Here is a 14,460-nt window from a genome sequence, read left to right on the forward strand (position 1 = left end):
GACCGGCAGGAGGAGGGGACACCACAGCGAGAGAGAGTGAGAGAGAGAAGCGTCTATCCCTCCAGGAGAGAGGAGCGAAGGTGGAAGAGTAAACTAAAAGAAACAGAAACAAAACCACACCTAACACTGACCCCAGCAACTCGCCCGCCCGCCCGCACACACACACATCTGCACAGTCTTACCTGGGATAACAGAAATAGTTTTCAAAGCCCTCAGAACCCTGAACGTACGCAGAGCTGACACATTGCCTAGGTTTACAAACTCTGTTATATACCTGCAGAGTGGATCAGATCACAGTTACTCAGCAGTCGTTCCAGAATGAAAGAGAGAAAGAAGGCAGGACTGTGGTAAATGCCATTTCAATTAAGTTAATTCAGTAAGTAAACTGAAATTACAATTTAAAAATTTTGTTATTGAAAATATTTGGAATTTCAGTTTACTTCCTGAACTGACTGAATTGAAACGGAATTGACCCCAACCTTGAAAGAAAGAAAATACAAAAATAAAATAAAGGAATAAAAAGGAATATAGGAAAATACAAAAGAAAGAAAGAAATACACAGTATGGCCCAAAATATTTCAACCAAATGTTTCAAAATGTTACACAGATAAATCAGAGAAAACATATTGTTGTGATAAAATTGGAGCAGGACAATCATTCCTTGCCAAACTCAAACAATTACAATATTTGCATAACTTTCAATCATCAAAATCTCCTTTTACCAAATTCCAAAACGACTGCTATCCCTGACCATTGAAATCATCTTCTTTGGTAGGATATTCCCCCTCTGCAACATGTTGTTTTTAAAGGAGGATACAAGTAGAGTAACCAGATTATTGTTTTTACGCATCTGTATAAACTCTACATCATTTCAAGGAGCTATCTCACTCTCTAGAATTGAACTAGTTAGCCATCACATGAAAATGGATTCTCTTTCAACAAACCCATGCATATGTGTGTCATTATCATAAAATTCAACATTACAAATATACAGTGCATTCGAAAAGTATTCTAACCCCTTGACTTTTTCCACATTTTCTTACATTACATCCTTATTCTAAAATGTATTAAATATAATTGTTTTCTTATCAATCTACATACAATACCCCTTAATGACAAAGCAAAAACAGGTTTTTAGAATTGTTTCAAATGTATTAATAAATAAAAAACTGATATCAAATTCAGACCCTTTTCTATGAGACTTGAAATTGAGCACAGGCGCATCCTGTTTCTATTGGTCATCCTTGAGATGTTTCCACAACTTGATTAGGGTCCACCTGTGGTAAATTCAATTGATTGTACATGATTTGGAAAGGCAAACACCTGTCTGTATCTCCCACAGTTGACAGTGCATGTCAGAGCAAAAACCAAGCCATGAGGTCGAAGGAATTGTCCGTAGAGCTTCAAGACAGGATTGTGTCGGGGCACAAATCTGGAGAAGGGTACCAAAAAACTTCTGCAGCATTGAAGGTCGACCAAAAACACAGTGGCCTCCATAATTCTTAAATGGAAGAAGTTTGGAACCTCCAAGACTCTTCCTAGAGCTGGCCGCCCTGCCAAACTGAAAACCGGGGGATTTTTTCAGGGAGGTGAACAAGAACCCAATGGTCACTCTGACAGAGCTCCAAAGTTCCTCTGTGGAGATGGGAGAACCTTCCAGAAGGACAGCCATCTTTACAGAACTCCACCAATCAAGCCTTTATGGTGTAGTGACCAGACAGAAGCCACTCCTCAGTAAAAGGCACATGACGCCCGCTTGGAGTTTGCCAAAAGGCACCTAAAGGACTCTCAGACCATGAGAAACGAGATTCTGTGGTCTGATGAAACCAAGATTGAACTCTTTGGCCTGAATGTCAAGCATCACATCTGGAGGAAACCTGGCACCATCCCGAGGGTAAAGCATGGCGATGGCAGCATCATGGTGTGGGGATGTTTATCAGCAACAGGGACTGGAAGACTAGTCAGGATCGAGGGAAAGATGAAAGGAGCAAAGTACAGAGAGATCCTTGATGAAAACCTGCTCCAGAGCACTCAGGACCTCAGACTGGGGTGAAAGTTCACCTTCCAACAGGACAACAACCCTAAGCACACAGTGAAGACAATGCAGGAGTGGCTTTTGGACAAGTCTGGACAATGTCCTTGAGTGACCCAGCCAGAGCCCGGACTTGAACCTGATCGAACATCTCTGGAAAGACTTGAAAATAGCTTTGCAGCATCGCTCCCCATCCAACCTGACAGAGCTTGAGAGGATCTGCAGAGAAGAATGGGAGAAACTCCCCAAATACAGGCGTGCCAAGCTTGTAGAGTCATACCCAAAGAAGAAGGCTGTAATCGCTGCCAAAGATGCTTCAACCAAGTACTGAGTAAAAGGTCTGAATACTTATGTAAATGTGAAATTTCAGTAGCTTTCTTTTAAATACATTTCCAAAAATGTATAAAAACCTGTTTTTGCTTCATCATTATTGGGTATTGTATGTAGATTGATGAGGGTGGAAAAACAATTTAATCAATTTTACAATAAGGGTAACATAACAAAATTGGGAAAAAGTCAAAGGGTCTGAATACTTTCTGAATGCACTGTACCTGTACTAACATATACTGTATGTCCTATTGACTGAATGATTCAGTTGAATTAATTATATTTTGCGGAATTAATATTTGGAGATGCTTCATCATCTTGGATTATTTTGCATGATTTGCAAAATTCTCTGGTGTGGAATGTACTGCCTGGCCCAACCCTGTCACCCTGGTAGAGATGGTAGTGCAGAGAGAGATTGAGGTGTAGAGAGACGAATATTGGGAGGAGGTGGACTACTTACGCCATAGAGATCACCATGAAGTCCAGCCAGTTCCATGGATCTCGTAGAAAAGTGAACCCGTCTATACAAAAGCCTCGCGCCACAATCTTGGTAAGTGATTCGAAGGTGTAGATACCTGTGAAGGTATACCTAGAGCACAATAAGACGAGAGACAGTGAAAGGGTGAGATATGTGAATAAATGCGTATTTGTTCATAAATGTGTTCTAAACAGTTTATGAATGTACATAAGGAGTTATAAATCAATACTTACTCTACTATCTTGTTCCATTCTGGAGGATCACTAAATGTCATGAAAACACAGTTGGTCAAAATGGTGCTCATGATGATCATACTGAATACCGTAACAGGGAAGAGAGTTAAGAAAAGGTTGATGACCATATAAACTCCACCACCAATCAACATACGGTAGGAACATAGTTGAATATACTGTGAGATACTCTACAATGACACAGTTCATCCATTATTTTTTATTTTTTATTTTAACCCTTTTTTCTCCGCAATTTAGATCTTGTCTCATCACTGCAACTCCCCAACGGGCTCGAGAGGCAAAGGTCAAGTCATGCTTCCTCCGAAACATGACCCGCCTCAAACGGAGGAAACACTGTTTAACTGATGACCGAGGTCAGCCTGCAGGTGCCTAGCCCGCCACAAGGAGTTGCTAGAGCGCGATGAGCCAAGAAAAGCCCCCTCGACCAAACCCTCCCCTAACCCGGATGACGCTGGGCCAATTGTGCACCGCCCTATGGGACTCCCAATCACGGCCGGTTGTGATACAGCCTGGGATCGAACCCAGGTCTGTAGTGCCGCCTCTAGCACTGCGATGCAGTGGCCCCATCCATTAAATATTTAACGAGATGTGCATCCAGGGTATCCGGATAAGGGAGGGAAGATTTTTCCGGACAGTGTGGGTCACAAGATCCAGATCAATGCACAAGGATGATTTGGCCTGTATCACCTCTTCTCTGATTCTTCAACCAATCAAAAGAAAACATCACAATCACTAGCTCCTTCAACCTTAATATTATGTACAGTACATTGCAGAAGTACATGTACATGCTCTGTCATTTCCCCATGATAAACAACAAAATCATCATTTCAAAGCAAGACAATGCACCACTTGAAAGGATATGAGTGTATCAAAATCTTAATTGCTATTCGCCTAAAGAGACTAAAAGGGCTGATGACGTACAAGGAGTCCGTGGCGTGGAAGCGGAAGATGGTTTTCCCTTTGTTTAGGACTATAAACGTCTGGAGAGAGAGAGAGAGAGAGAGAGAGAGAGAGAGAGAGAGATGCATTAACAAGAGCAATACAAGGCATGACACATACGGGACATGTAGAAAAGAAAAGCTGCACAATCTCATGGCTCCGATGTAAATATGCTGCCTTCATCAGGGTTTCATGACACATACAGTACATCCCATGCTGAGATAACAGAAATGGGAAGTCATGACTAAGGTACACTAAGCTGACTGTTCATTGGCTGATCTGATCTCTGAGTCACTGCAGGCCTCATCTCTGAGTCACAGGACACACAAGGTGGCTCCACTCATTTTATGGAACTTGCTGCTTCAGTTTTCCATGCCCATTCACTACAAGAAGAATTCTGTTGTATTACGACCACAAGTAGTTTTCAAGTTTAAACCCACTTTAACATGGCACCATAAGGAGTACTCTGTGCATTTCCTCCCGAAAGCAATCAACAAGAGGGTAAACCAATATTTGTAACTTATTTGTTACTGAGGTATAAACAGGGTATATCCTAAGATGTGCTGACCGTGTGTTTTATGCACATACTAGGGCACAGGCTGAAGAGCAAAGGCAACCAACCACAACATCTTCTCTCATTATAGAACAGTAAGGCAGAGAATTCTGACTCTTTAGTAATTTGCATACTTTTTAGCCAGTAGTTCTCAAAGTAAAATTGCTTAGTATGTCACGCAGGTGCAGATATATGCACCACGTCAAGGCTCTCTCTCTCTCCTGTGTGTGTGTATCTTGCTAGTGAAGGGCTGAAGCTCTTTGGCTAGAACTTGAATTGCTAGGGAGCTGGCCCTCTTGGGGGAAATGTAGGGAAAACGGTCACTTTCAAAGTAGGGATTTTGTGGCTAGTTGAGGTGAAATTAATTCTGCTCATAGATTCTGCATGAATGAACTACACATTGACATATCCAGCCCAAAGCGGGAGGTTTAAAAAATACTTAGTACTCGGCAAAGTTCCAGAGCATGTCTTTAAGTCAACCATGACCTTTAGTCTCTTCCACTAAAGCACATGCACATGCCTCTTTTACTAATGAGAAGACATCATTCACAACTATTACGGAATGTGTGAAAAATATTAAATGGAATTCAATGACCAGCTCTGAATAGCCTAATAACTAAAAAACTTCAAATGTCGTTAAGTTTTTCAACATTTCAAAAAGTACTTTGCACTATTTAACTACTGTACCACTTCCAGTTAGAGTAACTAAGAGCCCCTGACTGACGGTGACAGTCAGATATCCCAGTGTTTGTGTCTGTTCCTTCCTGTGTTCCTCTCACCTCTCTCCAGTCTGTGGCCAAATCGTTGTCTTCTTCTCCCAGCTTAAAGCTCTTACTGGAAAAGAACTGCAAACGCTGCCATCGATCAAGCCAAGATCTGCTGACTCCAGCCTCTCAACAACCACTCCCCATCCCATAAACAGGCCCGGGCCAAGTGGGGCTGGGCTGGCTGTGGTGAGGTTAGGCCCAGAGTTCAACACACACACACACACACACACACACACACACACACACACACACACACACACACACACACACACACACACACACACACACACACACACACACACACACACACACACACACACACACACACACACACACACACACACACACACACACACACACACACACACACACACACACACACACACACACACACAGACTGGGACTGTCCGTTTGTCACACACTCCAAGGGAAACACTGGCAAGGAGCGGCTGGGCAACAAGACAGAGGTGTCCTGAGACAGGAGTGTCCTGAAAGCTACTTAGATTAAAGCAGCGAGTAGTGGCTGCAGAGCAGTCTGGGGAAAGACTAAATGTATTCTCTATCTGCATTACAACACTCCTCACTCTCCCCTGATCCCTCGCTCTCTCCTTCCCTAAGTATTTCTTCCTCTCCTTTCTTTTTGACCATAAACTATCTATAGCTAGGCTAACTCAAATCCTCACCATTTCTTCCTGTCAGAAACAATTGTCTGCCTCTATCATTTACCCCAATCATTGTCTGGTGTCGGTTAAAATTAGGCCCAGGTACAAATTAGGGCTACAGCAAAAATCTAACGTTCAAAGAAATGTGGGGAGTCAAATGTTGCTATGACAGAAGAGACGTGTAATGAATGGCCTGCTCTGCTCATTGTCAACATGGCCACAGATTTGGTTCCTACAGCCTCAAGTTAGGTGTATGTGTTCACTCTGGTTGTCCTGATCTTCAACTCCTCCCTCCCTCTCTCTCTTTCTTCCCTCCTTCCCTGGGGAGTGAAGGCCACTTTTACTTCAGACCCTCTGAAGACATAGCTTTAGTTTAGGACACACAGGTAAGCCTCTGTTTGCATGGCTCTAATAGTCTTATTGGCACCAAATGGTTACATTCCAATGTCATTAATCATATTAAATGTGATTAAAGAATCATATTAATCTTATCTACTGCTATCAGCCAGGAATAGTCATTCATATTCTGACAGGCCTTTGATTCACTGACATTATTGAGCCATAATAACTACAGATTCTCAATACAATAGTTCATTGGACCAATCATTGGACCAATCTGTAGAGATTTTCCCAATTCGCTGACATCTGCAGTTATATGCTCCCGAACAGTTTTCGTTTTGTGATGACACATCATACACACACACACTGACATACACACATGCATGCACACACACCCCATACATTGGTTTCATCGCTAATATGCTAGGCCTGTGTTTCAATTTAGGTCATCCACTATGGCATACTGCAATCAACGTAGATACAGAATCATAATTAATTTGTAAAGGGTATGTCTGTAAGCTGTATGGATGTGGAGAGAGAGGAGGGAGAGAATCTGCTATTGATTACACTAACTGGCTACTGTATACGGCTTTGTATGGCTGTGGATAGAGGAACAGACAGTCAAGGAAGGAAGGAAGGAAGGAAGGCAGGCAGGAAGGAAGGAGAGGGGGATGTAGCCTATAGGAGGATAGGAGCCAGGACATCGTGAGGCACCCCATTACTATGGAGAGGAGAGTAGGCTAACTAGCCTACGGTTCCCGGATATATTGAAGTGGGCCAATACATATAAACTGTTTGATGCATGAGTGTGCTGGACCCACTGTGTGATAATCAAAGGCACGCTTCACATGCATAAACACACACCATCACACAGTATATAGACTTTCTTTTTTTCTACTGTGTCATTGACTTGTTTATTGTGTTATTGGCTTGTTTATTGTTTATTCCATGTGTAACTTTGTGTTGTTGTCTGTGTAACACTGCTTTGCTTTATCTTGGCCAGGTCGCAGTTGTAAATGAGAACTTGATCTCAACTAGCTTACCTGGTTAAATAAAAAATCAAATAAACACAGTGGCACAGGTCCTATACTAGTACACACACAGTAATGTAGTCCCACTGATCTAAATACTAGTACACACACAGGAATGTAGTCCCACTGATCTAAATATTAGTACACACACAGGAATGTAGTCCCACTGATCTAAATATTAGTACACACACAGTAATGTAGTCCCACTGATCTAAATACTAGTACACACACAGGAATGTAGTCCCACTGATCTAAATATTAGTACACACACAGGAATGTAGTCCCACTGATCTAAATACTAGTACACACACAGGAATGTAGTCCCACTGATCTAAATACTAGTACACACACAGGAATGTAGTCCCACTGATCTAAATACTAGTACACACACAGGAATGTAGTCCCACTGATCTAAATACTAGTACACACACAGGAATGTAGTCCCACTGATCTAAATACTAGTACACACACAGGAATGTAGTCCCACTGATCTAAATACTAGTACACACACAGGAATGTAGTCCCACTGATCTAAATACTAGTACACACACAGGAATGTAGTCCCACTGATCTAAATACTAGTACACACACAGGAATGTAGTCCCACTGATCTAAATACTAGTACACACACAGGAATGTAGTCCCACTGATCTAAATACTAGTACACACACAGGAATGTAGTCCCACTGATCTAAATACTGGTAAACACACAGGAATGTAGTCCCACTGATCTAAATACTAGTACACACACAGGAATGTAGTCCCACTGAACGAAATACTAGTACACACACAGGAATGTAGTCCCACTGATCTAAATACTGGTAAACACACAGGAATGTAGTCCCACTGATCTAAATACTAGTACACACACAGGAATGTAGTCCCACTGATCTAAATACTAGTACACACACAGGAATGTAGTCCCACTGATCTAAATACTAGTACACACACAGGAATGTAGTCCCACTGATCTAAATACTAGTACACACACAGGAATGTAGTCCCACTGATCTAAATACTGGTAAACACACAGGAATGTAGTCCCACTGATCTAAATACTAGTACACACACAGGAATGTAGTCCCACTGATCTAAATACTAGTACACACACAGGAATGTAGTCCCACTGATCTAAATACTGGTAAACACACAGGAATGTAGTCCCACTGATCTAAATACTAGTACACACACAGGAATGTAGTCCCACTGATCTAAATACTAGTACACACACAGGAATGTAGTCCCACTGATCTAAAGCGCTAAGAACCTTGGTGTGATCCTGGACAACACCCTGTCGTTCTCAACTAACATCAAGGCGGTGGCCCGTTCCTGTAGGTTCATGCTCTACAACATCCGCAAAGTACGACCCTGCCTCACACAGGAAGCGGCGCAGGTCCTAATCCAGGCACTTGTCGTCTCCCGTCTGGATTACTGCAACTCGCTGTTGGCTGGGCTCCCTGCCTGTGCCTTTAAACCCCTACAACTCATCCAGAACGCCGCAGCCCGTCTGGTTTCAACCTTCCCAAGTTCTCTCATGTCACCCCGCTCCTCCGCTCTCTCCACTGGCTTCCAGTTGAAGCTCGCATCCGCTACAAGACCATGGTGCTTGCCTATGGAGCTGTGAGGGGAACGGCACCTCAGTACCTCCAGGCTCTGATCAGGCCCTACACCCAAACAAGGGCACTGCGTTCATCCACCTCTGGCCTGCTCGCCTCCCTACCACTGAGGAAGTACAGTTCCCGCTCAGCCCAGTCAAAACTGTTCGCTGCTCTGGCCCCCCAATGGTGGAACAAACTCCCTCACGACGCCAGGACAGCGGAGTCAATCACCACCTTCCGGAGACACCTGAAACCCCACCTCTTTAAGGAATACCTAGGATAGGATAAGTAATCCTTCTCAACCCCCCCTTTAAGATTTAGATGCACTATTGTAAAGTGACTGTTCTACTGGATGTCATAAGGTGAATGAACCAATTTGTAAGTCGCTCTGGATAAGAGCGTCTGCTAAATGACTTAAATGTAAATGTAATGTAAATGTAAACACTAGTACACACACAGGAATGTAGTCCCACTGATCTAAATACTAGTACACACACAGGAATGTAGTCCCACTGATCTAAATACTAGTACACACACAGGAATGTAGTCCCACTGATCTAAATACTAGTACACACACAGTAATGCAGTCCCACTGATCTAAATACTAGTACACACACAGGAATGTAGTCCCACTGATCTAAATACTAGTACACACACAGGGATGTAGTCCCACTGATCTAAATACTAGTACACACACAGGAATGTAGTCCCACTGATCTAAATACTAGTACACACACAGTAATGCAGTCCCACTGATCTAAATACTAGTACACACACAGGAATGTAGTCCCACTGATCTAAATACTAGTACACACACAGGAATGTAGTCCCACTGATCTAAATACTAGTACACACACAGGAATGTAGTCCCACTGATCTAAATACTAGTACACACACAGGAATGTAGTCCCACTGATCTAAATACTACTACACACAGGAATGTAGTCCCACTGATCTAAATACTAGTACACACACAGGAATGCAGTCCCACTGATCTAAATACTAGTACACACACAGGAATGTAGTCCCACTGATCTAAATACTAGTACACACACAGGAATGTAGTCCCACTGATCTAAATACTAGTACACACACAGGAATGCAGTCCCGCTGATCTAAATACTAGTACACACACAATGCAAACGGAATGTCTCATGACGGATTTGCTGCAAAGCTACTGCAAGTTTCATCAGCCACAATAGAAGCTTTGAAGAGAAATACATATGCAGGAATAGGAGGCAGAATGCAGCTGCAGAGACAACCAAAGAGAGGGAGAGGAAGGAGGGAGGGGGAGAGGTATGCAGTGGAGCAGTGAGAGAGGGATGTGGAGGGGGCATGCAGGGATACAGGGACAGCAGCAAAGACAGACAAAGAGAGAGGGAGCAAAATAAGGAGAGAGAGAGAGAGATAGGAATGGGGGCACGCAGTGGAGGAGAAAGAGAGAGATAGAGAGAGGGGAATGAGGGGGTGGAGGGAGGAATGCAGAAGAAAACCCTGAGAGCTGCAGAGGGGAGAGAGCCATAGCAGAAATGGATGGCTAGATGTAGGGAGGGAGGGAGTGAGGAGAGGGATGGTAGATGTAGGGAGGGGGGGTGATGAGGGGGATGGGTAGATGTAGGGAGGAGGGAGGGAGGGAGGGAGGGAGGGAGGGAGGGAGGGAGGGAGGGAGGGAGGGAGGGAGGGAGGGAGGGAGGGAGGGAGGGAGGGATGGGAGATGTAGGGAGGGAGGGAGGGAGGGAGGAGAGGGATGGGTAGATGTAGGGAGGAGGGGGGTGAGGAGGGGATGGGTAGATGTAGGGAGGGGGGAGGGAGGGAGGGAGATGGAGGGAGGGGAGGGAGGGAGGGAGGGAGGGAGGGAGGGAGGGAGGGAGGGAGGGAGGGAGGGAGGGAGGGAGGAGAGGGATGGGTAGATGTAGGGAGGGGGGGTGATGAGGGGGATGGGTAGATGTAGGGAGGGAGGGAGGGAGGGAGGGAGGGAGGGAGGGAGGGAGGGAGGGAGGGAGGGAGGGAGGGAGGGAGGGAGGGAGGGAGGGAGGGAGGGATGGGTAGATGTAGGGGAGGGAGGGAGGGAGGGAGGGAGGGAGGGGGAGGGAGGGAGGGAGGGAGGGAGGGGGGAGGGAGAGGGAGGAGGGAGGAGAGGGATGGGTAGATGTAGGGAGGGGGGTGATGAGGGGGATGGGTAGATGTAGGGAGGAGAGGGATGGGTAGATTTAAGGAGGGAGGGAGGGAGGGAGGGAGGGAGGGAGGGAGGGAGGGAGGGAGGGAGGGAGGGAGGGAGGGAGGAGAGGGATGGGTAGATGTAGGGAGGGAGGGAGGGAGGAGGAGAGGGATGGTAGATGGAGGGAGGAGAGGGATGGGTATATTTAAGGAGGGAGGGATGTGTAGATGTAGGGTGGGAGGGAGGGAGGGAGGAGAGGGATGGGTAGATGGAGGGAGGGGGGTTGATGAGGGGATGGGTAGATGTAGGGAGGGAGGGAGGGAGGGAGGGAGGGAGGGAGGGGGAGGGAGGGAGGGAGGGAGGGTGTGTAGGGAGGGAGGGAGGGAGGGAGGGAGGGAGGGAGGGAGGGAGGGAGGGAGGGAGGGAGGGAGGGAGGGGTGTGTAGATGTAGGGAGGGAGAGGGAGGGAGGGAGGGAGGGAGGGAGGGAGGGAGGGAGGGAGGGAGGGAGGGGAGGGAGGGAGGAGGGAGGGGGAGGGAGGGAGGAGAGGGATGGTAGATGGAGGGAGGAGAGGGATGGGTATATTTAAGGAGGGAGGGATGTGTAGATGTAGGGTGGGAGGGAGGGAGGGAGGAGAGGGATGGGTAGATGGAGGAGGGGGGTTGATGAGGGGATGGGTAGATGTAGGGAGGGAGGGAGGGAGGGAGGGAGGGAGGGAGGGGGAGGGAGGGAGGGAGGGAGGGAGGGAGGGAGGGAGGGGGAGGGAGGGAGGGAGGGAGGGAGGGGTGTGTAGATGTAGGGAGGGAGGGAGTGAGGAGAGGGATGGGTAGATGTAGGGAGGGAGGGAGGAGAGGGGTGGGTAGATGTAGGGAGGGAGGGAGTGAGGAGAGGGATGGGTAGATGTAGGGAGGGAGGGAGAGAGGAGAGGGATGGGTAGATGTAGGGAGGGAGGGAGGGAGGAGAGGGATGGTAGATGGAGGGAGGAGAGGGATGGGTAGATTTAAGGAGGGAGGGAGGGAGGGAGGGAGGGAGGGAGGGAGGGAGGAGGGAGGAGGGAGGAGGGACGGATGTGTAGATGTAGGGTGGGAGGGAGGAGAGGGATGGGTAGATGGAGGGAGGGAGGGAGGAGAGGGATGGGTAGATGGAGGGGGAGGGAGGGGTAGAAGTAGGGAGGGAGGGGGTGAGGAGGGGATGGGTAGATGTAGGGAGGGAGGGAGGGAGGGAGGGAGGGAGGGAGGGAGGGATGGGTAGATGTAGGGAGGGAGGGAGGGAGGGAGGAGAGGGGTGGGTAGATGTAGAGAGGGAGGGAGTGAGGAGAGGGATGGGTAGATGTAGGGAGGGAGGGAGGGAGGGAGGGAGGGAGGGAGGGGGGAGGGAGGGAGGAATGGGTGGGTAGATGTAGAGAGGGAGAGAGTGAGGAGAGGGATGGGTAGATGTAGGGAGGGAGGGAGGGAGGGAGGAGAGGGATGGTAGATGGAGGGAGGAGAGGGATGGGTATATTTAAGGAGGGAGGGATGTGTAGATGTAGGGTGGGAGGGAGGGAGGGAGGAGAGGGATGGGTAGATGGAGGGAGGGGGGTTGATGGGGGGGGATGGGTAGATGTAGGGAGGGAGGGAGGGAGGGAGGGAGGGAGGGAGGGAGGGAGGGAGGGAGGGAGGGAGGGTGTGTAGATGTAGGGAGGGAGAGGGAGGGAGGGAGGGAGGGAGGGAGGGAGGGAGGGAGGGAGGGGGGAGGGAGGGAGGGAGGGAGGGAGGGAGGGAGGGAGGGAGGGAGGGAGGGAGGGAGGGAGGGAGGAGGGAGGGAGGGATGGGTAGATGTAGGGAGGGAGGGAGGGAGGGAGGAGAGGGATGGTAGATGGAGGGAGGAGAGGGATGGGTATATTTAAGGAGGGAGGGATGTGTAGATGTAGGGTGGGAGGGAGGGAGGGAGGAGAGGGATGGGTAGATGGAGGGAGGGGGTTGATGAGGGGATGGGTAGATGTAGGGAGGGAGGGAGGGAGGGAGGGAGGGAGGGAGGGAGGGAGGGAGGGAGGGAGGGAGGGAGGGAGGGAGGGAGGGAGGGGTGTGTAGATGTAGGGAGGGAGGGAGTGAGGAGAGGGATGGGTAGATGTAGGGAGGGAGGGAGGAGAGGGGTGGGTAGATGTAGGGAGGGAGGGAGTGAGGAGAGGGATGGGTAGATGTAGGGAGGGAGGGAGAGAGGAGAGGGATGGGTAGATGTAGGGAGGGAGGGAGGGAGGAGAGGGATGGTAGATGGAGGGAGGAGAGGGATGGGTAGATTTAAGGAGGGAGGGAGGGAGGGAGGGAGGGAGGAGGGAGGGAGGGAGGGAGGGAGGGAGGGAGGGAGGGACGGATGTGTAGATGTAGGGTGGGAGGGAGGAGAGGGATGGGTAGATGGAGGGAGGGAGGGAGGAGAGGGATGGGTAGATGGAGGGAGGGAGGGAGGGGTAGAAGTAGGGAGGAGGGGGTGAGGAGGGGGATGGGTAGATGTAGGGAGGGAGGAGGGAGGGAGGGAGGGAGGGAGGGAGGGAGGGAGGAGGGAGGGAGGGAGGGAGGGAGGGAGGGAGGGAGGGAGGGAGGAGGGATGGGTAGATGTAGGGAGGAGGGAGGGAGGGAGGAGAGGGGTGGGTAGATGTAGAGAGGGAGGGAGTGAGGAGAGGGATGGGTAGATGTAGGGAGGGAGGGAGGGAGGGAGGGAGGGAGGAGGAATGGGTGGGTAGATGTAGAGAGGGAGAGAGTGAGGAGAGGGATGGGTAGATGTAGGGAGGAGAAGGATGGGTAGATGTAGGGAGGGAGGGAGGGAGGAGTGGGATGGGTAGATGTAGGGAGGGGAGGGAGGGAGGGAGGGAGGGAGGGAGGGAGGGAGGGAGGAGGGAGGGAGGGAGGGAGGGAGGGGGAGGGAGGGAGGGAGGAGAGGGATGGGTAGATGTAGGGAGGGAGGGAGGGAGGAGAGGGATGGTAGATATTGGGAGGGAGGGAGTGAGGAGAGGGATGGCAAGATGTAGGGAGGGAGGGAGTGTTGAGAGGGATGGGTAGATGGAGGGAGGAGAAGGATGGAGAGATATAGGGAGAGAGGGAGGGAGGAGAGGGATGGGTAGATATAGGGAGAGAGGGAGGGAGGAGAGGGATGGGTAGATTTAAGGAGGGAGGGAGGGGTAGATTTAGGGAGGGAGGTGGTGAGGAGGGGGATGGGTAGATGTAGAGAGGGAGAGTGTGAGGAGAGGGATGGCTAGATGTAGGGAGGGAGGAAGTGAGGAGAGATGGATGGGTAGATGGAGGGAGGAGGAGTGGGATGGGTAGATGTAGGGAGGGAGGGAGGGAGGAGAGGGA

At 48.8% G+C, this 14,460-nt stretch overlaps 1 protein-coding gene across 5 annotated transcripts in view; it reads right to left on the reverse strand.

Moving 5' to 3' along the window:
- Positions 1 to 14,460, reverse strand: part of LOC124031235 (sodium channel protein type 8 subunit alpha-like) — a 167,616-nt gene that overhangs the window by 87,434 nt on the left and 65,722 nt on the right. For 3 of the 5 annotated variants that reach the window (XM_046342269.1, XM_046342268.1, XM_046342267.1), the window contains exons 3-5: positions 3,950 to 4,068; positions 3,071 to 3,160; positions 2,820 to 2,948 (exon numbers count right to left, since the gene is read on the reverse strand). In XM_046342269.1, coding sequence (XP_046198225.1) covers positions 2,820 to 2,948; positions 3,071 to 3,160; positions 3,950 to 4,068 — 338 coding nt within the window. Of the gene's footprint in view, positions 1 to 182; positions 275 to 2,819; positions 2,949 to 3,070; positions 3,161 to 3,949; positions 4,069 to 14,460 lie in introns of those variants that run through there. The other 2 variants (XM_046342271.1, XM_046342270.1) reach the window with 2 other exon arrangements.

This window comes from Oncorhynchus gorbuscha, linkage group LG03, assembly GCF_021184085.1.
Source record: "Oncorhynchus gorbuscha isolate QuinsamMale2020 ecotype Even-year linkage group LG03, OgorEven_v1.0, whole genome shotgun sequence".
Lineage (NCBI taxonomy): Eukaryota > Metazoa > Chordata > Actinopteri > Salmoniformes > Salmonidae > Oncorhynchus > Oncorhynchus gorbuscha.